Source organism: Meriones unguiculatus, chromosome 20, assembly GCF_030254825.1.
Source record: "Meriones unguiculatus strain TT.TT164.6M chromosome 20, Bangor_MerUng_6.1, whole genome shotgun sequence".
NCBI lineage: Eukaryota > Metazoa > Chordata > Mammalia > Rodentia > Muridae > Meriones > Meriones unguiculatus.
In genome coordinates this window covers 61008999-61036384 of record NC_083367.1, presented here as the reverse complement: position 1 = coordinate 61036384, position 27386 = coordinate 61008999, and the positions used below count along the sequence as shown (strand labels likewise).

Below are 27386 nucleotides of genomic sequence, written 5' to 3'. Positions count from 1 at the left end.
TGTAGCTACCACCATTTAAAAAAAAAACAGAAACACTAATTAATTAAAACCACAAAAAAGGAGACTAATAGACATACGCTTTTACGGTTCCCTTTCTTTAAACTTAGTATAACTAAGCCAGGTGTGGTGGAGCGTGCCTTCAATCCTAGCACCTGGGAGGTAGATGTAGATGGATCTCTGAGGACAAGGCCAGCCTGATCTATAGAGTGAGTTTCAGGACAGGCAGGGCTAAATAATAGAGAGACCTTGTCTCAAAAAGACCAAAAAATATTGTAACTAATAAGATAATTTGAATCTAATGACAAGCCAGTACTAATGTTGGAAAAATTAAAGGGGCATTTAAAAAAAAAAAAACTCTGGCTTTCAATAATTTAGTTTAACAACAGTCAGGTGAATTAGACACTATTCAAGGTTTTTAGAATATTCTAGTGTAGTTTTAAAAATTCAGCTTATTTGGAGACATGACGAAAACAGTCCATGTCTCCTATAGTAACAGGTAAGTTTCCTTGAGAGTTTCCTTAATTTTTTTCCAACTACTAGACATGCTTTTTCTCATCAGTTAAAGCCAGTGACCTCTAGTTATAGCTTTAGAAATACATGCAACAGCCACCAAGAAAAATATTGATACTTAAATAATTTTCCTTTGGGAGTATTGGTTATTATTAAAATCTAAGTGTCCCTGAAACCTCAGCTCAGACCTATTGATATCATAAAGTTCTGAACAATAGTAATAAAATGGTATACCTCTTACTTATTATAGGAATTCATATAAAATAATAGTCTCCCTGTGTGTGTGTATGTGTGTTTTAGACATCATAAAGTATTGTTCAAAGAAATTCATGAACATTTGGGTAAATGCTTCATAACAGCAAATTCCTGTATGTGGTATTTTGAGTAAGAAAGACCCCCATAGGCTTGGATGCTTAGTCACTAGGAAGTGACACTATTTGCTGTTTGAAAGGATTAGGAGGTGTGGCCTTGTTGGAGGAAGTGTGTTGCTGGGGCTGGTTCTGAGGAATCAAAAAGTCCTTTTCAAGTCTAGAGTATCTCTTTTCCTGCTGCCTGTGAATGCGGATGTAAAACTCACAACTTGTCCAGTACCAAGGCTGTGTGTCAGCATGCTCCCTGCCATACTGAAAATGGACTAAACCTCTGAAACTGTAAGCAAGCCCCAATTAAATGCTTTATGCTTTTCTTTATAAGAGTTGCTGTGGTCATGATGCCTCTTCATAGTAATAGAACAGTAACTAAGAAACTCTGTAAAATGAACAGTTTTATTTTATTTTGTGTATGTGCTGAAGTTAAATTCATCATCACAGAGAGAATACAAAATAATTAACTTCCCTCTTGGTTACACATTTGAACATGTATCCCATGTTTTGGCTCTAATGGTTAATTTTGTGTCAACATGAGGAGCCTAGGGAACCCGGACATTGGTCAAAGCTTATTCTGGGTGTGACTGTATCTCTGAATGAGGTCAATGGTTGGGTTGGTAGACTGAGTAAAAAAGATGGCCCTCCCAATGTGAAAAGGCCTATCCTATCTGCTGAGGGTATTCATTCATTCATTCACTTATTTAATTTTCATGGAACAGAAGGGTTGGGAGTTGAGAAAAAGGAATTCCTCTTGCCTGTCTTTAAGCAAGGGCATCATTCTCTTCCTTGCCTTCAGACTTAAATTGAAATGTTGGCTTTCACCGGGCTAAGCCTTGAACTATGTGGTGCTCCCAGACAGTTTGATCTAGTGTTCCTTTAGTTTCAGAGCCCTAAAGAGCAGACTCCATGAGAGTGAGTTGAGCTCTGCCTTTTCAGGCAGTCCCCTAAGAAGCCATGAACACTGGGAGTTCAAACAATGTTAATCAAAATAAGACTCTTGATCAATATACAAATTTCTATTAAATCAGTCCTTGACAGCAATTAGTCCTACTGAATGGGAAAGACCTAACTGTTACACTCTTCATGCTACCTGGTACAGGAGAGGGGCTTTAACTCTAAAAGTTCTCATAATAAACTGTATTTGGATTCAAGAAACAGTTTTAAGACCATTTATTTGTGAAGGAAACAATCTTAGGTTTAGAAGTTGGCAGGTACAGTGAAAAGCTTTTTAGTTGACTGAAATAAAAAAAAAATCAAAATAGTTTTTAGCATAGGCGCTTCCCTTATGAAAACAAATTGCCTGAAAGCAAAGCACAGCAGTTTCTGCACAATGAGTGTGAGTCCCACCCCATCAGCAGGAGCACGGAGAATGGCAGAAGTGATTTGCATTTCTATAGTTTCTTTGTATACCCACATTCCAAAAGCATTTCACAAAGCAGCAAATATCTTGGCCAACAAGAGGACTGACTGGACTGGACAGTCTGAGGCCCAAGTACATACAGCACAGATCCCCACTCAGCTGTGAACTGGAGCAAAATTACCCCATACACAAAGGGAGTGGACTTGCTTTTCCCTGCATCTCATCATCTCAGTAAGTGTGGCTCATATCTGCCAAACCTCCCAACCCACTCCCCCAGCCCCCCTCCAAAAAAAAAAAAAAAAAAAAAAAACCCACTCACTGTTCTCACATTCTAGGCAATGGGCTTGCTCATCAGTTCCTAACCAGTTCCTTTCATGCCTACAAAACTCATTTCTTCAAATGTGCAACATACAATAAAGAAGGGGTTTCCATGCCACAGCAGGGGCAGATACCCAGGAAGCAACAGGAGGAAAGCAGATCCGCACAGTTTACTTAGTGCTGTATAATGGGCATAGGCCAAGGTAGCTTTACCTAGGCTTGGATAAAAAAAATGGACTTCTGCTGCCTGTATGATTCTCAGAGCCCTCTGCAAACGCGGCCGTGGGCCAACCCCTGCTCTAGTCCAGGCAGCAGCCCTAACTGTCCTCCAGGGGTCACAGTCGGGTTGTAAATCCCTCACTGAGCATGGACTGAGCAGCCTGATTGGGAACAATTTATTTGAATCCTTCTTCATTAAGATTCAAATGAAATAAGGAAGGTAAAAATTGAACAGACTCAGAAATTGTGCCTTCCTGCTCCTGCAGTCAGTAAACATTTATTCACTAAGCTCCTGGCTTCTCTTTCCCTCTTTCACCTTACTCTGACTTGCTCCTCCAATCCTTCCTGCATACTGTTTTAATGCATAATTAAGAAGGTCAGAATTAATGAAGCAGTGTGGAGTAAAGTTCAAGGAATCCCCAGGCACTATTTATTCTATTAGATCTTGGGCATGAATGTCAGATTGGCAGTGTAAGCGCATGGGCAACGGCCCTGGCTGCATCCCAGGAACCACCCACCTAGGGAGACCCACCTGCACAGTCAGGTGATTCTGAAGCTCCTTCCCAGCAAAAATCACACGCAGCTGGTCAGCTGGAACCCCCTGTCGCTTAGCAACCACTTCCTTGAGCTGGAAGATGCTGGTGTCAGAATCGACCTCCACTGGAAAGCCATAGCTGGAGTTGAACCGGACCAACACTAAACAAGAACATGGGCAGAGAGAGAAGAGAGAGTGTTACTCCCACTCCCAGCCTGGAATGGCCAGTGGAACATCTCCGAAGCCACTTGCCCCTCACCTGCCCTCTAGTGAATGACACAGACTATCTCTCATTTATAACAGAGAACTTTATAAGGTAGAGCAATGGTTAGAGGAAAAAAAAAAGCAGTTTTCCCAAGGTGTTTCCTGCTTGTACCCTAGTCAGTGACCTGCAAACCAAGATTGTATTCATCGTGTCTTTCATATCTATCCTGCGACAGAGGAAGTCAGGCGGAACACTTGCTTCATTGGAATATTAAGATTCCCATGAGTTTATAGAATATCCTGCTCCAACAGACTGAACAAACAACCGCTCCCTCCACAGAGAGGACCCACTGCATAAAAATCAAAGGCAGCATGTGGATGCTCCAGAGAGAAACAGAGGAAATGGAAGCCACGGTGTAGACAAGTGAATAGGACCAGGGGCCACATGATAGGGCTCTGGGCTTGGGGCTCTATGAAGGGGCTCTGGAGTCTGTGAAATGGTTGTAGGCTCTGGGTAAGGACTCTGGGACCTCTGTAAAGATTTTGCACTCTGTGTTCTTCGCTCCCAGGTCTCAGTAGATTTCTAGAGAGATCATAAATTAATGCCAAATCTGCTGTTGCAACTGCTCTCTTCATTAGACTCTGGCTGGAACTGACAACCTTTCTCACATTCTTCTCACTTCCCCTGTCAAACCATCTCTAGCATTTCTCACATCTACCAGCTGTTTCCAGTCATTCACCCTTTCCTCACTACTCAATATCAGGCTTTCATTCAATACCTTCTAGATTCCTATGCCACGTGTGGTAAGGCATGCCTTTAATCTCAACACTCCAAAGCAGAGGCAGCTGGATCTCTCTGTACTCTAGGCCAGCCTGATCTACACAGCAAGTTCCACAAGAGCCTAGGCTACATAGAGTCTTAAAGAGGAAAATAAAACAATCAAACAAAAAATACTTTCTAGATTCTTGCATTTAGCTTCTCAACTAGTCTGCTTTCAGTTTTGTAGTAAATTCTTTTGTTTTTAATTTAAAATTTTCTTCAAAATAGCATACAAAATGTTAAACAATGGTGTCAGACTGAGATAGGAACTTTCCAATCAACTTCTGGGACAGGAACCTCAGTTCTTATCCTTGCTATGGTTCTGTCCTGGCTGAAGGCCAGAAGCCACACATGTGTTTGGGGGCTCTGGCTCCTGACCTGGTTTCTTGTTACCTTTCTTCTCCTTTTATATAGTTATCTGAAACCACAAACGAGTGTGCCACCAAATCTCCAGTCCAGACACATAAATGGAGAGGCACAGGACATCTCATGGTTGGACAAGGTAGAATTATTTCCCTACCCCCGTCTCAACCCAGAAAAGCAATATTACCCCCTTGCTGGGGATCCCTATTGCCAACACATTTCTTGGTCCTACTGCTTGAGCAGTGCCTTTGCTTGTGTGACAGGGCAAAACAGTGCGGAGGTCCCTCCAGGAAGCAGTACAGCACAGAGGTTAAAAAGGCACCCTTCAGAAGTAGGAGTGATATACAAGTCCTGTTGCTCCTTTATTGTTTAGTAGGCTAAAGGTAAATATACCAAACCTCCCTCTTCAATTCTCAACTTCGTGACCCTGAAAAACAGATAGACTTTGGATGATGTTGTGTGACACACTGAACAATGTTCACAGTGCTTATACAGTAAGCTTCAACATTAATGGATATCTGTGTGTGTGTTCATTGCGTGTAAGTGTAACACTAATGCTCAGTAGTTCTCAACTCAACTGTGAGATGATCTGCTTAATAATATTTAGAATAAAATAATAACTACAGTGTCAGGGATAACCAGGCACTTACACCTGCTGGATGTGAGGCCTTTTCTAAACCCTAGGTAATCTGGTCAGCTCAGTATTACTATCCAATAGAGCAGCGCATGAAGTCCACAGAACTATAGTCACTGTCCTGTGGACACCAGCTTCTTTGTAATAAAATCAGAATTCATATACAGCTCATTCCATCCCTAGAGTAGCTGTCTAAGACCATCTGGGAGGAAAGAACATACTCCCTTTTCTCATGATAGAAAGGATTAACAACAGCAGTGCAAAAGCTCACTTCCTAATACAATGCAGTATTCCCTATACAAAAGAAAACTGGATAAGAAAGAAAAGAAAAGAGAAAAATGGTTCCAGGGAAGGAGCCAGCCTCTCAGAACAGGGAACAATGGTTATGAGAGACAGTGAAATAGAAATGACACCAACAGAGAACAGATGGTGCAGAGAACATTAGAGTAAAAGACCGCTGTCTGTTAAATATCTACAAAAGGTGATGCCCAGGAGAATAAGATATTCATGAAAAATACTAAATATCGAGAAAATGTGGCTTCTGTGTGTGTATGTGTGAGTGTGTGTGTGTGCGTACGTTCACACGCAATTTCATTCCACACCTTTGAAAACACAGGTGAAAAAAAAGAAAAAAATATACTAATACTGTCTTATATGCATAACATCTCAGATAAAGACTCAAAGACAACAAAACCATCAGTTATGTCACATGACAGGAGACTACACAGGACAATGACACAGTCATATTCTAAATCTTATTCATTTTTCTACTACTGTGAATATATATATATATATATATATATATATATATATATATATATATATATATTTTAAAAGACAACACCATGGAGATGATGTAGAACGAAGCTGCTGGGAACCATATTGAAGGTACTGTAGAACTATATTAAAAACCCCAAGAGACTATTCTAATGTGTTTTCTCAAGGGTTAAATTGTGAAAATCCTACTGCAAGTGCAGGAGGAAAAGGTAAAATAATAACAGCAGAAATGAAGCAACAAAAATCTGTATAACTGTTCAAATCATCTTTTAGGTTTTATTAAGTGTTTATTGTTCTATAAATAGTCTTAAGTTCAATTTGCACAAATTATGAAAATTATATACAAATGGATATTTTTGAATAGTAAGTCTATGATACAAATTGATTTTTTAACTAAATGATCAAGTAAACCTACTGTAGATATCCAGTCAACAAAAATGTTTGCATGGCTAAAAAGGACATCTTAAAAGTAGGCAGGTCAATAACCAAATGTCATGGGGAAATGTGCCATATCTCATACGTACAGCCCCTCAACTCCAGCCATGATTCCTAAGTGGGGAGAGGCTCATAGAAATCAAGGCACCTGTAGAGCCAGAAAATCAGTACTTTGACTCCCGGACACTCTATCTCCTAATTTTATAATTTAGGGCAAGTTGTCTGGCATCTTCCACTCCAGGTTGCCTTGTCTACAAAGGGTCTACTAGTGGGACTATATACCTCCAGCACCTGTTCCAGATTTCCTGTGATTGTCTTTCAGAACCATCCTGAGTCCTTACTGCAAAAAAGAGTTCCTTACTGTCTAGATGAGCTGGAGCTCATTTTAAAGCCACAGTGCTGTTTGTGTTCAACTATGGAAGAGTACATGGTATTTGGTAAATACTGAGTAAAGCAAATTGTCTCAGGTCTTATCACTGTGTTGGATCCAAATCCTCTAAGAACAGGGATAAAAGAGAAATTTGGCTAGTCATTATTTTCTGAGATTTGATTATACAGTACAAGTTTGCAGTTTGTTTAGTCGTGTTCTTTGTCTTTCTTCTTCTTCTCCTTTTTCATCTTCTTCCTTAGTACATTATTATAAAACCTCTTGCAGCCAGAAGTGTATTATCATCTTTAATAAATCACATGAGTAAGGTAGAGCATCAATGACAATACACTCAGAAGAAAAACCATGAGATGCATGACCAATTTTCTTTGAGACAAGGTCTCCCATGTGTCTTTTTAGTCCAGACTGGTCTCAAGCTTGCCATTCTCCATCTTAAAAGCTGAAAAGATACTATTTTTTCCCTTGTCATTTGGCTTTCATTTCGCTAGATACTGGTGATGTTAAATGAGACTAATTTACAGGAGATTCAGGCTGTTAGAATTTGGTAAGGAAGTACTTTTGCAGGTATGAAGAATCACGTAAGCATTTTATTTGAGACAACCAAACAAAAGCAAGGCCCAAAGAAAATACTAACATCATCATATAAATTGGCTCTATTCATCCACCAGGGCAAGACCTGGCTTCCAGGGGAAAGAATGTTCTAAAGTCCATAAGACTTTAGCTACAGCTGCACCTGGGTATGGTATTCATGAGCAAGTTTTGCTCCAGTAGTTAAAAATTGCCTAGGTATGTATTTTCAACCTGTGCTCTGGCAAGGCTTTCCTTTTCTTTTGAGAACTATCTGTAAGCCTAGTAACTTGTTTGAAACAAGAAAATGAGCAAACAAGCAAACAAAAACCACGTGTTCTCATTCCCCTTTAGTTGCAGACCCATTTTTCTGCATAGATATTTTTATTGAGAATTACTTATATTTCTATTCTCTATTTTTTAAAAATATATTGCTGTACACGTCCATTTTGGAAGATTGCTTATGGTAAATTAATGCCCTTCATATTTTCAATCCAGCATCACTTTCCTTATATCATATATGCCCTTTGGAGGTACTCCATATCGTCTGTTATAAGATTTATAATACTTTTCCCCTTGGCATCTGCCTCTACATCCTTCTGGTATCCCCCTGTATCACAGGGCAGACTTCTGTTTTTTTATCTTCTGGTTTCTCTTCCTTTGTTTCACTTACACACTTTTGGAATGGCACATGATTGTTAGGATGCTTTTTCTTTAGTATTTGTGTGCTGTCCAATGTGGCTTCATCCAATACAGGGCCATAGTTTTTGTTCAGATTTGCCATCTCACTGGAACTGTAGATATCCACATTTACTAGCTCAGAGATGCTAGGCCAGCATCCAAGAGATGCAATAAAATGAACATGGTCCCAGGACTTTGGTGTATTGCCACTATCTTTGATTGGTTGGTACCTTTTGTTAACTACATCTATAACATAGCCTGAACTGTCTAACTTTCTTATTCTTCATCAATGACAATATGTTCCAAGCTGTCATCATCTTTCAGAATGCTGCAAAGTTGCCTCATTTGCTTTTGTGCTTCAATGTTTTATCTCTCTGGTTCGTTGCCTACTGGCCAACCAGAAAATGTTCTCTTCTGGAACGTAAATCAAAACAAATGGCTCCCCTATGCTGGCTGACTTTCCCTTTGTTTTCCTCTGCCCTCAGAGGAACAGAGTCAATTCTTACTCTGGATACCAAGCCTTCATGATCAGGATCTGGCAACCTCCTCTAAACTCTGGGGCCCTGGAATACCACTCCTAGGCTTGGCCACGAAGCTCTAGCTTGACACTTTCATCACCCTGTAAGTGCTTTATTTAATCCCAGTTCTAGTTCCTCCCCCCTCAGATGAGCAAACCCTACAGAAGGTGTTAACATTCACAAAGTAAAACTAGTTTCAATCCTGATTGTTTATATTCATTCTTCAAATCACTGAAAAAAGGGTTGAAACTTATATTAAGAGGCCGAGCTACTCTTCCAGACTACCTGTGTTAAAGTCCTATCACCCACATGGTGGCTTACTACAACCATCTGTAACTCCAGTTCCAGATCATCCTGAGTGAGCTATCCCAGAAGCAGAAAGATGCACATGGTATGTACTCACTCATATAGACATATAATATAGGACAAACCTACTAAAATCTGTACACATAAAGAAACTAATCAAGAGGGAGGACTCTTGCTAAAATGCTCAATTCCTATCCAGAAAGGCAAAGAGGATGCACATCAGAAGAAGGAGAAAAGAGGGAACAAGTCAGGAGCCTGACACAGAGGACCTCTGAAAAGCTGTGCCCTGCAGACTATCAGTGTAGATACTGAGACTTATGGGCAACCTTTGGGCAGAGTGCAGGGAATCTAAGGAAAGAAGTGGGAAACAGTAAGATCTGGAGAGGACAGGAACTCCACAAGGAGAGCAACAGAACCAAAAAATCTGAGCACAGGGGTCTTTCCTGAGACTGCTATTCCAACCAAGGACTATGCATGGAGATAACCTAAGACCCCTGCATAGATGTAGCCCATGGCAGTTCAGTATCCAAGTGGGTTCCATTGTAATAGGAACAGGGACTGTCTCTGACATGAACTGATTGGCCTGCTCTTTAATTACCTACCCCTGAGGGAGAAGCAGCATTACCAGGCCACAAAAGAAGACAAGGCAGCCACTCCTGATGAGACCTAATTGACTAGGATCAGAAGGAAGGAAAAGAAGTCCTCCCCTATCAGTGGACTTGGGGAGGGGCATGCATGCAGAGGATGGAGGAAGGGAGGGATTGGGACGGGAGGAGGGAGGGAACCATGGGGGGCGGGTACAAAGTGAATAAAGTGTAATTAATAAAGAAAAATAAAATAAAATTAAAAAAGAAAAATAAATAAATATAATTAAATTATTGCCTCTGAAATGAAATAAACAATGGTCATAGGGAAAGAAGACAGAGTTTCTACAGATTACAGTCACAACATCTGTGATACAATAACAAAATTAGGAAACAATTCAAAAAACCAGAAAAGTAGGGTATGTTCTAAAGAGAGATGGAAGGCAACCGAGGGAACCCCAATGTGGCTCTGATTTTGTACTGAAAAAAAAAATGCTTAAAGCAGTTTATATGATTATCCTCAATTAAGGAAAACAAAATATTCTTGTAGTTAGTGGAAAGTCACAACAGACACATAGAACAATGGAAATTATAAAACAGAAGCAAATGGGAATTTATGGACTAAAAGTATATTTGGAAGAAAAATATTGGATGAACTGAATAACCAAGTGGAGACAGACAGTGTCTGTGGAGAAGAGATATAAAGGAGACTAAAATTGTTAAGAAACCAGACTAAGAGACATTAGGGATTGGGTAGGTAATCCATTGACCCTCTATGTGTTGTCACCACTTGCGAGAGCTTATAAATCATGTGGCCCCACCTTCCCAGTGCTCCCTGGTTGAGTTAAAAGTGCTTCATACCTCACGTGGCAATACATCTATGTCTCTGTGTGCGCTCAGCCTCCCAGGCTGGACACAGACCACAAGATGAGGATTCTGAACCCCTCTGGTAGGCAACCCAGCAACTCAGGAAAGAGCAACCCCTAAGAATTTCACCATGGCCTTGACACAATTGTGTTACTTCTTTATGTCTACCTGACTATGCATTCACCTCCCTTCCTCCCTTGCCTCATTCTCTAATTCTCCGCATTTCTCAGAATTAAATTTTCCATTTTCTTCCTTAATTTCTGACTAGAATTTACATTATGAGAGATGAAAAATGGGAGGTAGGAAATGCAATTAAGAATCCATCTAATGAGGTATATATTATGGCTGAGAGTCTGGCTTCAGGAACCACTGCCTGGGCTTGAAGCCTAGCTCTGCCCCTTCTTTGTCACCTCTGTAACCAGGGCTCTCATCTACTGTCCCTCCATCAATTTTGAGTCAAATGGGAGGTAATAATAGTAATTACTTCATACAGTGGTTGTGATAACTAAAGAAATAAATACAATGAAGTAAAATCCAGTCTAGCACATGGTAAATTTAGTTATTTGCTTTTACTGGAATTCCAACATATTTCTTAGAAGTAGCTGTGTTTACCATGTCAAATACACAATACTAATGTTTAGATAACTGCAAAATGTAGCCTTTTCTTTTCTGCTGGCGTTCTGGCCTGCTGCACTGCAGAGGACTCAGTAATTGATCTCAAGTGATGGTGCGCTGATAGTGGGATCTTCAGCTCAGATACGGCTCTATTTTCAAAGTGCTTACGAGGACATTATCTCAGCTAATCTTCACAAGAGCATTGAGATAATTGGGACAGCATTTACTATTCCTACCTACAAGATGAATAAAGAGGAAGAGGAGCTTCCCTACTATTTACAAGGGGGGGGGCAGAAACAGGCACCCATGGCTCTCAATCTCTTGCTTTTGCAAGCATAATTTTCATAATGAACTGTTAGCCCTGGCCTAAGAGGACACAGGAGAAAGAGCAGTCCTTCCTTCCATCTCTTAGGGCTCGCATACCCTCCCAATAAATCTAGTATGCCTGAAAGTGTATTCATGTGGATATGCTCAGAGACTGGGTCCTCTTCTCTGGTGTCTCTCTAGTGCACCACAACAGGCTAAGAGGACATTTGATATTGTTGGTTACTGAGAAGTCCCAATCGCCTACAGTCAAATTCTTTACCTTCACAGAAGGGTTAAGGTTGACATTAGGAAGAGGGTTTTTTGTTGTTGTTGTTTGTTTGTTTTTTCTTCATCTCAGACTGTTTTATGTCATTTGGGTTGGATTATTCTAAATTCAGGCAAGAAAAAAAAAGATGGTGATATCCACTATCTCCGCTCTTCTACCGCTTGGAATTACCATGGAAGTACATTATCCTCAGAGTCTCTCAGATGGTCAGAACTAAGGTTATTGCTTATAATACTAATAAGAATTACATCATATCATCCAGGGAGCAAACTCCTTTCCAAATTCCTTTCCTTACCTAGTCTGCCTTCCCTCCATCCATTCACCTATCCATTCTCTACCCTTTATCTTCCATCTTCTATCCTCTATCATCCATCATCTATCCTTCCACCCACCATCAATGCATCTTCTATCCTCCATTCTCCACCTTCCTCCATCCGCATAGATGTACCATGTATCTACCCTCTACCCATTCAGCAAACCACTCATTCATCAATACCCCTATCCACAGTGGAATAATATTTCATATTATAATATTTCATATAACATAACAAAAGAGGTATTCAGATGTTTTTTATGGCAAATTAATACTGTTTGGTAGGACAATTTAAAAGCAATTAGCTCTAGTAATCACATCAAAAGAAAACCAATCTATAAATTGCTTCGGTTAAATATATAGTGCAAGGTTTTAATAAAAATATTTAAAGTAAGATAAAAATTAAGTATTAAGTAAGTATTATATTAGCAAAGGTGTGTTAACTGTATAATATTTCATTTTCCCAATATTTTCTAAATATGTCAGATTTAGTTAAGTGCTTCTAAGTGACAGACCAGCACGCAAACTAAGTGAATTCTAATCTTGCTGAGATCTGTTTGATACACCTCCCAGAAAGTGAACAAGTGAATGATTTATATCAGTGTTTTAAAAACAAGTTATTTGTAATTATTCTTAACAAAAATAAAGGTGTACCCAATTTAATTAGAAACTTATTGATTGACAGACAACTGGGATATTTGGAATAAAGAATTACTAAATACGTTTGTTGTTACATTGTAAGTTTTAGACATTGATAGAATGAAATGATGATGCTGATGATATAATAAAACCTATTTCTATATTTAATCACTACATACTTATTAACATGTGCTTACAACAACTATAGAAATTAAAATAAAACAAGATGATGAGCCCATTTCATTATATCATGTTATATGTAGCCATGTTCATAACTGTCTTACAAAAACACCTCAAGGGCCAGGAAGATGGCTCAGTGGAAAAGAGAAAGGTCATGCAAGTGTGAGGACCTGATTTTGGGATCCAGAACCCACATATAACCATCAGGAGAGTGCATGCCCGTAACTCTAGTTCTCCTGCAGTGAGGGTAGAGGTGGAACTGACTGCGGACAGCAGTAGAAGTACTTTTGTTATAAAACTTGGGGAGTGAGCTGTTACAACCTGCATCTCAAGTTAGGTCTGGCCATCTACCCTCTATAAAACAATGAAAAGAGCCAAAAATAATAAAAAGCACAAAAGAGATTTATTTAATATGGCCACATTGAAATAAGGAACACAGAGAACTATTAGAGCCATAAAATCTGTCTTTTAGGCCCAGAAATGAGATAAAATTTTAAATTAAAGGCCCAAAAACATGAACATCTAAGTAGTCAGTCATGATGTAGTTCTGCCCATCACTATCTAGGATTCAGTTTCATCCTGTGATATCTCTTCTGGGAGACAAGTTGCTCTTCTGGTTGGCACCTTTTCTTTCCCCCATTGGGAGATTCCTGCAGAAATTCTAATGGGGGGGTGTTGTAGTTTCAAAGTCTGATAGTCAGACTGACCCACACACACTGTTTATCTTTTGCGAGGCCAGTTTCACGCTGAGTACTGATTTTAGGGCTACAAATAAAACTTTACTATGTGGACTAACTAGAAAACATGGAAGCCATGATGAACAGGGTGACAGTGGTGCACATTCCTGCTGGCAAGTGTAAATAAAACAGAGTTAAGCAATAAGAAACAGACCATTTTAAATAATTAAAAGTGGCCTTTTTCATGAATCATTAAATAACAGCAATGAAGAGCAGATCACATTTTAACATTTGTTTGACTATTTTAACTTCATTATTTATACTATGGCAGTACCATATTTTGACAGCGAATAATCCATTTTTCTATTAACTTAAAATGTGCAAAGTATACAGCTCCACTACTTTTATGGGATATTTGGGCAGAACAGTTTGAAGACTACTGACTAATGTGAACAGAGGCTAAATTTACCATGGAGCTGATCAATATAAGCAAAGACACACAAAATACAACAAACCTGACTTTAAACACCAACAGGCAAGACCAACCATTCCATTACGGATACAGAAATAGACCCTAGAGACTACACTGCAATGGAATTTTGTTTTGTTTTAACTACCGATAAAATGTTTTTTAAGAGGTAAATTTATTCTTTCTTATTTTTATATTGAAAAAAATTTAAGCAATTTTGAAATTTCACTTACAGTAACAAAATGTTTGTAATAGTCAAGAAATATAGGCCCTTGGATATGAATATCATTCACAAGTACAGTGTGAACACAGTCCATGGATAAATCATCCCAGTGCATATATTTCCCTCTCAGAGACTGGATAGTTCACCAACTGTGAACACAATTAAAGCAAATTTCGTTCCATTTTTTCATTTAATGGCTTCCATGGTAGCAATTTATTTATTTGTTACAAATAAGCTTTCTATATAATTTTAGACATCAAATAAGTATAAATAAATAAATGAGTTAAATTAGAGGAAATAAATGTCCTTGTGAGCCAATATAAATTACCAATTTATGGATTCAATATTTATAAAGTCACAGTCTAAAGACAGTCCTACATGAATCAACAGCTGTCATACAGGTGGAACAGTCAAGGCAGAGTACACATTCATCCATGACAGTACTGGGTTAAGCATACAAAAATTAACAGGCTACATTTTTGGCTCACTTAGCAAAAAATTACTACTAATAGTTAGCTAAATGACCAGTTAGATAGTAAAAGGAAGGCGTAAAGGGTTAATACAAAACTGTTTGGAAATATACCCCCAACTTCTCAGCAAAGTTTCTGGCAGTGGCTCAGGGTGATGCTGAAGAGCATAAGCTTGAAAATAGAGGCTCTCAGGCCAGAACTGCTTCTCAGCTTCCTGGCTGGATTGCTCACCTTTGGGGGACTTTAATGTCTCCAAACATAAACTAGTATTATTTATTTTAGAAGAATCTTGGAAGTATTAAATGGCTTCTTACATGTAATTTTTTAATATTAATGCAGTCTATAGAATTCAATAAATGGTGCCAATTATAAACAATTAAAAAGTAACCATTTTTCAAAATAAATTGGGAAAGATCTATCCATTCAACATCAAATGGTGTTATATTCTTAAACAATTGGGAATTGCTTTTAAGATCTAAACTCTCAGGCACGCTGGTGGAAATGTAAGATGGTGAGGGACTTGGAAAAACAGCCAGGCATTTCTTTAAATAGTTACAGAGCTACCCTCTGTCTCAGTTATTACAGTCTTGGGTGTCTGCTCACGGTATTAAAACTGTCTCCACATTAAAAACAAACGTGTGAAAGTGCTTCCCAGCAACTGCTTAGTAGTCAAAAGGTAGAAAGCGCTCCAAGCCCACTTGGCAAGTGAGTGGATGTGAAATAAACAGTGTACGCTGTTTGCCTTTAGGAGGTAAATCACTGACTCATACTAGCACCTGGATGAACCTTAGGAACATTATGCTCAACAAAAGAAGCAGGGAAAGGAAATCTCACGTACTATGCCATTCATGTCTAATGTCCAGAACAGGCAAACCTGGAGACAGACAATACAATAATGAGAGCCTGAGGAACTCCACATATTCTGCAGCCAGTGGAAGGCTTTGGGAGAAGTGAGTTACTGACAAAAGGGAAGAAACTTCCTTTTATCGGAAATGAAAATGGTCTAAAGTGCTGGATGTGGCACCTCCCACCTGCAATCTCAGCTCTGCCAGGTGAGGCAAGAGAGTTAGAAGTCCAAGACCAGCTTGGGCTACACAGTGAGTCTGAAGTCAAGGCACTGTACAAGAGACTCTATGTCAACAAAAGAGGAAATCTAAGTTGGTTGTGAGGATAACTGAAGAGCTGGGTTGCTGAACACTGAGGAATTATGCTATTTTAAAAGAATGAATGCTGAAGAGAACTGGTATCTGACTACTATAGTGAGTGAGTTCTAGGCAAGAGAGGCTGTACTGTATTTCACTGGCCCCACCCTGAGACAAGCAAACATCTGTCAACAAGCTGAGTGTTTTGTAATAAGCAAACATACATCACCCCCCAACATTATAATTGTCATTTTACCTACCACAGAGGCTGGCATTTGTGAGGACCTATACAACTTGGAAATGTCATATTTACACTTATGTGTTTGCTTTTATGATGTGACAAAGATTAGCTGTTAAATATCTCAGAGTTGCAATACTTCAGACTGCTCTAAGGACCAGAAAAGGTGTTAATGGGATGAAACTAGGAAGCATATATTTCAATATTTAATTTAAAAAATTATTTCAAGTTACTCCCACTGTTCTAACGTTCATATGCTCTGAAATAAATAGTAATAAGATTCAGACAGAGTTGCTGATGACACTAAAATTCATTATCTCACCAATAAATACTCACTAAATAAATAACTATGTGTTACCCACAGGGATAGGAAGTGATGTGCAAGAATGAATAACATAGCCTGAGAACAGAAATGTTCATGGAACTTGAAAATGGAACCAGAAAGTGATGCACACTATAGTCAAGCTCATGTGTACCATAAAAACAAAACAAAAAACAAAACAAACAAACAAACAAAAAGCCTGAGAAAGAGGAGGCAGTGGGGAAAGTTGGAGCCCAAATATCCAGAAAGCCTCACTAGGACTGGGAGAGAAACAAGCATGCCAGCTAGATGTGCCCAGCACAGATGAAAGTCCACTTTATTAATCATGCTTATAGAGATCACTACACTTCTTTTGAGCACAAAGTTGTCATTTGTGTAGTAATATGTTTGCATCAGTGAGAAAAGGCCAGCTGCTCTGATGTGATCATGGGAACATAGTGCTCCTTGAAGCCTTTAACAAGCTGAGCTTTCTCTCCCATGAAAAGATTATGACAATAAAGCAATGTATTAACAAGTGAAGAGCGTCCTGGCCACCACACACATTGGAAGTGTGAAGAATTACTGAAAAGAAGCTGTGTCTGCTGAAACTAACTGACAGAACAGCAGGTTGTGGGGAAGTTGGAATGTTGCAGGTTCAGAGGCTAAGTTACCTTTCACTGGGCTAGTTCTAGTCCTCTCAAAGAGCCACCTCTGTGTTTGAACTAACATTTTGTGACTAATCTATAAAAATGTTTTGGGATCTATTAACAGACTAATAGCTTTACCAACCCCAAAGCTAAAATTGTCGTTAGATATCATCTTGAGCCTATAGAAAACCTCCCCCATCTTGCAGTAACCACCTTTCTGATATACACACCTATGTATTTTTAGCTTACCTTGATTCATGATTCCTTGTTCTGTAAAATTATAAAACTTCATGGCAGTTCAGTGTCCAAGTGGGTTACATAGTAATGGGAAGAAGGACTGCCTCTGACACAATCTGATTGGCCTGCTCTTTGATCACCTCCCCCTGAGGGGGAAGCAGCCTTACCAGGCCACAGAAGATGACAATGCAGCCACTCCTGATATGATCTGATAGACTATGATCAGAAGGAAGGAGAGGAGGGCCTCCCCTATCAGTGACTTGGGGAGGGGCATGCATGCAGAAAGGGGAGGAAGGATGGGGATCGGGAGGGGAGGAGGGAGGGGCTTATGGGGGGATACAAAATGAATAAAGTATAATTAATAATAATAATAATTAAAAAAAGAAAAAAAACTTCATGAAACTGCTTCCACACTGGAATATGAAATTAGAAGTAACCTAAATCCTTGTTCCTGGGTTATGGTCACTCAAATGGCTCCAGAGTAAACTATCTCTTATTCTCTTTAAGATGAGAGCTGTTTTTGTGGTTGTTTTGTTTTGTTATGCATAAGCACAAGGAAAACCCTAAAGCCTCTATATGTCTGTATTTTAAAAGAAATAATAATCAAGCAGATTAGAATTATGATTGCGCCTCTGAAGTCAAAAATTACTTTACAAATGTGATATCAGACACATGAGTGTGCATATCTCATGACAGCTCCAGCTCAACCGTGTGAGCTGATACTGTGCGTGTGTATGTGTGTGTGTGTGTGTGTGAGCGCGCGTGGATGTGCTTTGTGATCCAGCAAGGTAAATAAATATGTAACCATATTTATGTAGACCATAGGATATTCTTAGGACAAACACCCAAATGCTGAAGAGTAGGGTGAAATGAAAACTTGCTTTAGGACAGGATGTATAAAACTCTTCTTTGAGCACACTGGTACTTGGGATGATACAAAGTCCCAGCACACATCTGTGTAAGTCACTTAGCCCCCAGGGCTGCAGTTTCCTCCATTATCGAACCAAGACTACCTTCCTAGCTTACTTCAAATGACTCCATGTTGGAAAAATATAATGGAATAGTCAAGACTGTTTAAAGCAAAAATATTCCACTAAATTCTACTAATAACAACAGAGCACAGTAAGAAACAGAACCCAAGCCTTGCTCTGAGAGACCATTTTCCACGGGTTCCTCAATTTTTCTGCAATCACCTCAGTGCCTCAGAGTTGGACTGTCTTTTTAAGGATGTTTGCATAGAAAATCTCCTTGGAAAACATAGACAGCATTCTAAAAGATCTAGCTTCCTTGAGCTTGGGTCTTCCTCTTTAATAGCAGCCACTGTGTGTACAGCTTTTAACATTGTCCTGTTGGAACTGGGGCTTGTGTGATGGCGATGGCATGGCTTGCTGCAATTGGTATGAGCCATAAACTATCCTGTGCTGACCAGGCAGTCTTTAGTCTTCTATCATTACGCATGAGGATGCAGTGGGTTCTGAAGGTAAGTGAAAAGCTCCTGACACTTCACTCTTGTCTCTTAGGTCATTGTCAGTTTTTTAATATGAACTGGGTTTTGTTTTAGCTTTTGACTCTCATAAAGCACATTGTAAAAACAAAATGAAAGTGAACCGTTGGCTGAAATCAAATGCAAGTCTTTCTTTTAATAAAAAAAAAATGTCATGTCCGTTTTGAAACAAGAATATATACCTTATTTAAGCTTTAAACTATTTGTTTTTTCAGGAAGTACGTTCCATAGAGAGGATTCTAACGATCCTTTTGCCTTTGTGTCAATTTGAAATATAGCGCTGCTTTCCTTTCCCTTTGAAAACTTGTAAATGCTGGTTAGAAAGGGACAACATTACATTCACACCTAAGACTTGATCTAAATTGAATATGTCTTAGTCAGGAATATACTATCGCATAAACAGAGAGAGAGAGCAAATAACTAAATAAATGAATTTTATAAAGCACTGCAGATCAATGATAAAGCATTTCATTCACTTTTCCCAGTTTTTGAAATCATTTGTCATAATTTTTGTTTTCATTTTTTAAGAAAATAGTGAAATCTCTGATATGATTTCCTTAAACAATACAGCTCTTGCATATATAGCAGAATAAACTTTCAAAGTCACATCTTATTCCGTTGAAAATCCATTTATAATGACTGCTCCAACATTTCCCCACCAATGATCCCTCTCCTTTCCATTACCCTCTCTTGACCCCTCCCCTTCCCACTATGGCTTGAGTTGGGGTGAGGAGACAGTATGTGTGACAGAGTCTGATTCAGCATGTTCTCATCCAGTTGATAGGCGGCACACCTAAGAATCTCCCAACTTCTCCAAAGACAATTTTTATCACCAGTTTCATTGCACTTTATCCTTTCATGCCAGGTATCACTTTAATAAATAGAGCAAAGAAAAGGCAGCAGGTGGTCAGAACATTTATGTGCTCTAAGAAGGGAACTGGCTTATCTATTAGCTTCTCCCTTTTGACACTACCAAACATCAGCTGTGTCCTGACAATGCTTATAGATGTTCCTTCATTACCAGGAGCATTATTGTTAACTTTCAAGACAGACTTTAAGGGTTAATGATTTTTCTCTTCTTCTCAGAGGTTCATCTGCTGTAATAGTGATTCTCTGCTTGCCTTTAAAGGATATTTTTTCTGGAAATTTTATTATGTTTTTCACTACACTATCAATATGCAGTCATACTATTAACCCACAGAATTCTGAATTTTTGCTCACAAACAAACAGGTGGGTCTCATTTCAGTTACACAAAACCCCCTAAACACTGCTAGCTTCATTCTTCCAAAGGGAGAATTTTAATGTATTCAGGGATGTAACTAACCATCATCATTGACTAGTCCCAAATATTTTATCAGTTCCCAGCCCAATTCCCATTCCTCAAATCATTCCATATTCTTCCCTTCCTTCAGCCCCTTACAATCATTAATTAATTTTCTGTTTCTACGGATTTGTCTGTTTGTGCATTTCATATAATAAACTTGTGAAATATGTCACCTTTTACAGAGGTCTTCTTTCACTGAGCTCAAAGCTTTCAAAGTATCTGCATTACAATGTAAGTTTGGTCTATTACTATTCATGAAAGAGTAATTCTCCATTCTATCTGCTGATCAACTGATGGACATTTGAGTTGTTGCTACCTTTTTGACTAAAAATATAAAATAACACTGCTGTGGACATTTTGTGAATAGCTGTCTGGAGGATGTGTGCAGACTTTGTCTAGGCAGGCTTTTGTCAGACTAATGATGGCAAGTGCTTTCATTTGTGTTTCTAGTAGCAAGCTTGTGCTTTAAGTAAGACATAGTATAATCTGAGTTCCTCATAGTGCATATTGCTGATTATCCTCAATTCCTTACAGTTGACATTGCCTCACTGGTCATTACAGTCCTTACTCAAGACTCACAATAAGATATGCCAGGAAAACAATCATGTTATAATTTTCATATGTATCTGTTATATTTCCTTGATTCTATTTTATACTTTAACCAGTTCCAAGATTTCCTCTTTAACTCAGATATGAGTTTGAATTTTAAATTATAACATAAAGTGTGTTTACTTTGAGAAGTTAACTGAATAACACAATGAAGTCATTAAATTCAGGCTGTCGGCATTTACAGAGAAATCAAAAGCATGGTGCAGCCAGAAGCTGAGACTGGGGACAAGGATGTGTAAATAGGTGGTAAGCAGATACTATAACATTTAAGACTTCATCCTTTCTAAGTATGGAGCTTGTGGCACTAAGCATTTCATTTTTGTCCAACAATTACCAGCACCCATTTCCAGAGTGTTTTCACCTTCAGAAAAGGAGTTTTATACCCATTAAACACTCATTCCACTTGCCAGCCTTCACCATTCTACTCTGTATTTAAGGGATCTGACTAGAGATTTCAGGTAAATGGACTCATGTGAAGCGATGCTCTGTGTGTTGGGCTCATTTCCTACGTCCTCAATGCTCATTCACACTGCAACATGTGAGGATTTCTTACATTTCCGGAGCTCAATACTATCCACTGCTACTGGACACTCCTTTTTATTATCCATTCATCTGTTGACAGACACTGAGACTGCTTTTGTCTGCTGGCTTTTCAAATGCTGCTGTAATGAGCGTGGGTGTATAAATATGGACTTGCCCCTTTGCTTTCAGGACTTGGGTGGTGTTACATTCCCCAAAGTAGAACTGTGGTGATATTCTGCAAATATTTGTACCGTTTTACACGTGGTCAGCTATGCACAAGTTCATGCTAAGTTTTGAGGAAATAGCCTTTTTAGTAGACTAAAGTTAAGCCAACAATTCTAAATAAAAGTTTGTTATGCCACAAATCTATATGAGATTTTGGTTGTCACAGAACTGTATAGATTAGTGAGTATATACATCTTCATGTAGATAACAGTATTAAAAATTTTCTCAACTACTGCTGCACAGGCCTGAAGAAATTAACAGAGAAGTTACATGCTCTGCCTTGCTACCAGAATAACTGTTGTCACCTATTCGAAGTGGTATGAGCTATTCTCTGATGAAATTTGCCTTTAATTTCAATATTAAATTACACTAGCATTAAAATTACTTAGTTTCCTAATAGCATTAGAAAATGTAGTCACCAAATAAAGCAGAAAAATTTCAATTTCTTATTTTTGCAATAAGAGAACCCAAGCCTGAGACTGGCCCTGTCGCTAGGGTGATTGCTTGTGGGCAGCACCTTATCAGAGTGCAAAATGTCAAAAACCATGGAATGTACTTCTATATTTTTGACATATTGTTTCATCATTTTCTATCCATTACTATAAGCACATAGGGCAGTAAGAGAAGAAGGCAAAGGAAGTAAAGATAAGAGGTGGAGGCAATAACTCTACAATGATTAAGACAAGACAATTTCTAATTTCACCAGTGTTGGAACCCCTCCAGATTGGACACACCTAGCTGAAGATCTGAAGCAAATATCCACAAAGGAGAAAAACCACTACTGTCTGTTTCCCTGGGTCTAGGTTACCTCCCTCAGAATGATTGTTTCCAGCTCTGGCCAATAACCTGTGAATTTCAGAATTTCATTTGTTAAAGTTTCATTAATTTTTATGTGTATGTTTGCCTGCATACCTGTCTATACATCACATATGTGCCTGGGGCTCACAGAGTTAAGAAGACGGGATCATATCTCTTACAGATATGGACGTACAGATGGCTGTGAGCCACCATATGAATGCTGGGAATCAAACTCAGGTCCTCTGTAAAAGCAGCCAGTGCTCTTGACCACTGAGCAATCTTTCTAGCCCCAATTTTGTTTTTCTTAAAAGCTAAACAATATTCATTGTGTAAATATATACATTGTCACTGATGGGTATCTAGCTGTTTCTATTTTCTGACTAGTCATCTCTCACTCAAGAAGCTTCTTTTTGCAGTAGATGATTATTGATATTGAGAACTACAACTAGTCAAGGTGCAGAGAATAGGAACTACAGTGTCCAGCCCTAAGCAAGACATCTATCACAACCCCTTTTTCCAAATCTCATTGATCATTGCAGAGGAGGGGGTCAGATGATCAGAAGAGCCAGAAGCAGGGTATGCCTACAAGGAAAGAGCATTTTCTGGATTGAGCAGGGCAACTGAACATTAGAATTCACAGCAGGTGAGAAAGCATACAAAACACCTGGTGGAAAGGCATATATCCAAGAGTATATGGGTAGCACCAACTGTACTTGAGCTTAAAAAAGAAAGAACATGCTGTTGAAAGGACAGGTACAAAGACATCAATATACAAAGTGACCCTTTTCATGAAGGCACTATTTATCATGTGTGTGTGTGTGTGTGTGTGTGTATGCATGTTTGTATGTGTGTGTGTTTTCGTCTATCTGCCCTTCTCTCTGTCCATCTGTCCAAACCATAAGAAGGTAAAAAGTGTTAAAATTCTATTAATTATATAAATAGTTTTGAGTGTTTCACTTATATACATTAATAGGAAAATTTTGTCACCAAAAAAAAAATAATATATGGAAATTTATTCAACTTAATTGATACCTCTTATGTGCCCCTGCAAATGTAGTAAAATTGGTTTAGAGCAGAATGTGGTAGTATTTTAAATAAAGTTATTTTTTAGAACATCACACCCAGATTTTAGTCCCACTCTGTATTTCTGTCTGCAGCCCCTAGATAGATGGGGACTGATACATTCTAATGTATTTCTGTATATCAATATTTTTGTTATATTATTTCTTAAGCCAACAAGTCGAAATAATAACTAGTCAGAAAGAAAATACCAGAACCAGCAATATTTTTGCTTTCTTGTCATACTTGCAAATATATATTTTTATGTTTGTAACAGAAGCTAATAATGAAACAGGCCTAACTTATTACTTCAGGATTGATTGCAGAAAGAGCTCCTACCTTTCTTATGATGTAGAAATATATACATGTATTGATAAAGCGTGTTTGTGATAAATTACTTCAAGAAAATAACTTTTCCTGTCTCCCTGTCTTTATCCTTATATCTTGAGTTATGGGGTCCTTGTGTGTGTCTTTAGGAGGCAGCAGGGATCATTCATGGCATCGGTTCTGTGCGTCATCACTTAATATCTACCTATGCCTTAGGCATTCATTATATTGCTTTTATTGTGAGTGAAATTTGACATATCACTCTTCATATGTAAGTCCACTTCTACCATAGAATAAAATATTGCCAGAACAGTCTTTGTTTAACTATATATATTTTTTTCCTTTTTAACACTATCCATTTGTTTAAGGCTAAGAGAATTGAGCTAATTTCTCATTGTTAAGAAAGGTAACAGAGAACTATTTGCTCATTTTGAGAAATAAGCAGCTAGTAAAGTATTCCCCACTTTCCCCAGTTTCTAGATGAGTACTGGGTCACATGATGAAGCACAACTGGTCTCTAGACACACACTGAGTCTAGCTGTTATGACAATTTCCCATTAATCTGCTGTCTTGCATGTCTGCTGGCATCACAAGCCTCAGCTAATGTGTGGACTTCTTGAGGAAACCCTCTCAACTCATGATTTGAAATTACACCTGATCCCCTCACTTGGTTCATGCAGATGCTTCTTCCCTTCATTCTTATTCACTGCAAAATTCATTATCTTGGAAATATGTCATTCATGAAGATTAATTTTAACCCCTCTGTTTGATAGTCTGTCATAAGCACCTGCCACATAATAACTACAGAATAAACAGCTATAACATGAATACATATGTATAAAGCATGACATGTATTCATTAGAGACTCTATCACAATTTATCCTAACTTGGTTGTCATCAGTGACTGTCCTATTCTACTATTTCTTCCTCAAGTCTTTTCTGAGAGTGCAGATTATCCACAGACAAAACTTAGGCATTGTCACCAGCCTTATTCTGGCAGAATAAAAGACCCTTTCCCTTATTCGGGTAGTTTGGTCTTTGATTCTATCTCTACAGCAGACCTTGGGCTTCCCTACTTCCAGCTCCTCTGTCTTCCTTTTTCTCATACTCTTCTATAGGATTTTGGTCATTTGTACTTGTCCTGATCAAGAATTCTCCTGACAGAAGAATAAATGTATTATTACTTCCTACTGAGGCTATGCAGTATCTTCCCTTCATTCATAGACTGAACCTCATATTGATTACAAGTTTCAGGGTGTATTACCAGACTCACATTTATCCTCATCCTTCATCCACAGCACAACTACACAGTCTGCCAAACTCTCTCTTCTGACCTGCATTCTGAGGTCAGTCTTTCTGGAAAGAACAACATTCTGTCTAGATGTTAGATAACTTGCTCCTCCCTCTGTTTGGAGCACTCCTTACTCCTAGGTATCAGGATTATCACCTCCATTTTCCTAAATGTGTCCTTCACACAAGATCTTTCTGCATGATTCTAATTAAGCTCCATTTCTCCTAAGCACTCTCTCTGGTGCGCACGCGCTCTCATTAACTGTTCCCACAGTCCTTACAATTTTAGTGGTTTACTTGCTATCTATTAAAAATAAAGTTCCAATAGGAAGAGAAAGGGTCATTGACTCTTTGTGTTCACAGGAGCTAATAAGATACCTAGCATTTACTAAGAGTCCCAAAAGTAGCAAGAGGTCAATAAACTTAATAGTCTTCCTCACTGGATGGTGTATACTCACCTCTGTAATTGGCTGGCTTAACACTAAAAAGTGAGTTTATGAACACTGAATGAAGTAGATGACAAACAAATTTTTCACTGGTTGTGAGTTCCATACAGAAAACTTTTCATTCATTTAATTTAATAGGCACTGTTTTAGGAGTCATGGACCCAAGGAAAAAAAACTCCACTTGAAAAAAACTCTACCCTCATGAAGATTGCCTTAGGTGGTGGGTGTGAGACAGAATAAAATAGAAGCATAAAACACTAATTTTCCTTTCTGCTTTAAGTACCTTTGTGGTTATTTTGAGGCAAAGCTACTCTTAAGGCAGTCATGTATTTTCAGGTTGGAAGTTTTTATGGATAGAATCTTTTTTGTTGTTGTTGTTGTTAGTTACGACAATCACAGCAGACATCTTGGCTTTATCCCCACTGCATTTTCTCCTTGCCACTCTGCTCTACCCTATTACTTAACTCATCATTTCTTATAATGAAATCATTAAAATGTATTTGGTTATTTGCTAAATATTAGATGCTAATATTTTCCTATAGGTAAGACTTTCTACAAATTAAAATATTCTACACTTAAATTATTAAATAAATATAGGCTTGTTACTAAAATTTATAAAGAAAAATGAAAAGTACAAGTTGTATACATTTCTATTCTTTCATAGCACAATGCAGGCATGTATCCTGATGCAGATTAGACAAATGTTGTTCCAAATCTGGTGGCATTTGTGTAGGATTTTAATTTTTTACACTATTTAAGTTACCATAACACTAGTCTTTTAAAACTGATTAAACAAATCCCTTAATTGGGACAGTAGCCATGTTTTTGGTCTAACTGGGTTTAAGGAGATCTAACAAGATATCATCATCAAATGTCGCATGCTGTGCTGGGCAGCTGACACAAAAGAACATGAAAATTAAGAATTTCCATATTTAAATCAGTTGGTACAAACCAAATCAGTTATACCAGGGAAGATCTTGTGGATGAAACACAGGAAAAACTCTAAAATATCTTAATCATTGAAATATATGAGAAGTTATTTCAAAATCTCATCTTTGTCATATCTAGAGCAAGAAATATCAACTTCCTATTTTATAAATAATTTGGAAATTGAGAAGGTATGTCCAAAGCTATATAGAACAAAATAGAAATCGATATTATGGAAACCTTTGTGTACCCTTGTTTAAGAAGAACTTATAATTCCCTTAAAATAAAATGTCTGAATGTTAAGGCACCTCTTCAGTTTGTACCTAACTACCTCAGTTGTCATAGTGTGAAATCTAGTGATTTGGCCATGGTCACTTAACTGTGGATAAGTTCTCATACCTATTCTCTCTATCAGTTCTGCCTGCTCAGATTTTTAGGGATAAAAGCACCAACCATTGTTAAACCTATCATTCTCGCCCCTACTTACTTATTTTTATCTTTTCAACTCAAGAAGTCCCAATTTTCTCAGATATATCCTCATAAAACATTAACCCTGTAGTCATTTTTTCTTTCCAGAAAGTCTCAGGAGCTTTTGCACATCTTTATGTATTTCTTTGTGGTTCTAACTAAAGACTGGAGGCAATTTCTTTTCTGTTTAAAAGTAAATAATGCCTGATACTTTATCTCTCAGGTCAAAGCATCAGAACAAATCACTGCTTTTAGAGAAGAGGCTGTAGTAAGTCTAAGGCTTGTTAGCTAGTGAACAAAATTTGAATTAGTTTTTCTTCAATGCATTTCTTTACATTTGCTATAACTGAGCTCCATATTAGATATATTGATTCCTTGATGCCAAGATACAAATAAGGGCAGTTGTGTACCACTCATTTAACTTTCCTAGTCTCTAGAATACTTCTACCCCATGGAATATGGTGCAGACTGAGGATGTGCGCTATATATGACACTTTTAAATTTTCGATCATCTACATTATAGATAAGTGGTAGACATTACAATTAATACTTTATATATATAGCCAATATTTAATGAAAAATGAAAAGCATTTCCAAGAATGTAAATTCTTGGATTAGGGGAGAGGCTCTGATACCCACTTTATAATACAACAAAACCCAACTAGGACTGCACCTGTGTGATAATGGCAGCC

At 38.2% G+C, this 27386-nt stretch overlaps 1 protein-coding gene across 4 annotated transcripts in view; it reads right to left on the bottom strand.

Annotated features, from left to right (window-relative positions):
• Positions 1-27386, bottom strand: part of Prkn (parkin RBR E3 ubiquitin protein ligase) — a 1198654-nt gene that overhangs the window by 959901 nt on the left and 211367 nt on the right. For all 4 annotated transcript variants that reach the window (XR_009587862.1, XM_060373144.1, XM_060373145.1 and 1 more), the window contains one exon: positions 3305-3468. Coding sequence is in view for 3 of the 4 variants with exons in the window: in XM_060373144.1 (XP_060229127.1) it covers positions 3305-3468 (164 nt within the window). In the remaining variant the exon portion in view is untranslated. The remainder of the gene's footprint in view (positions 1-3304; positions 3469-27386) is intronic.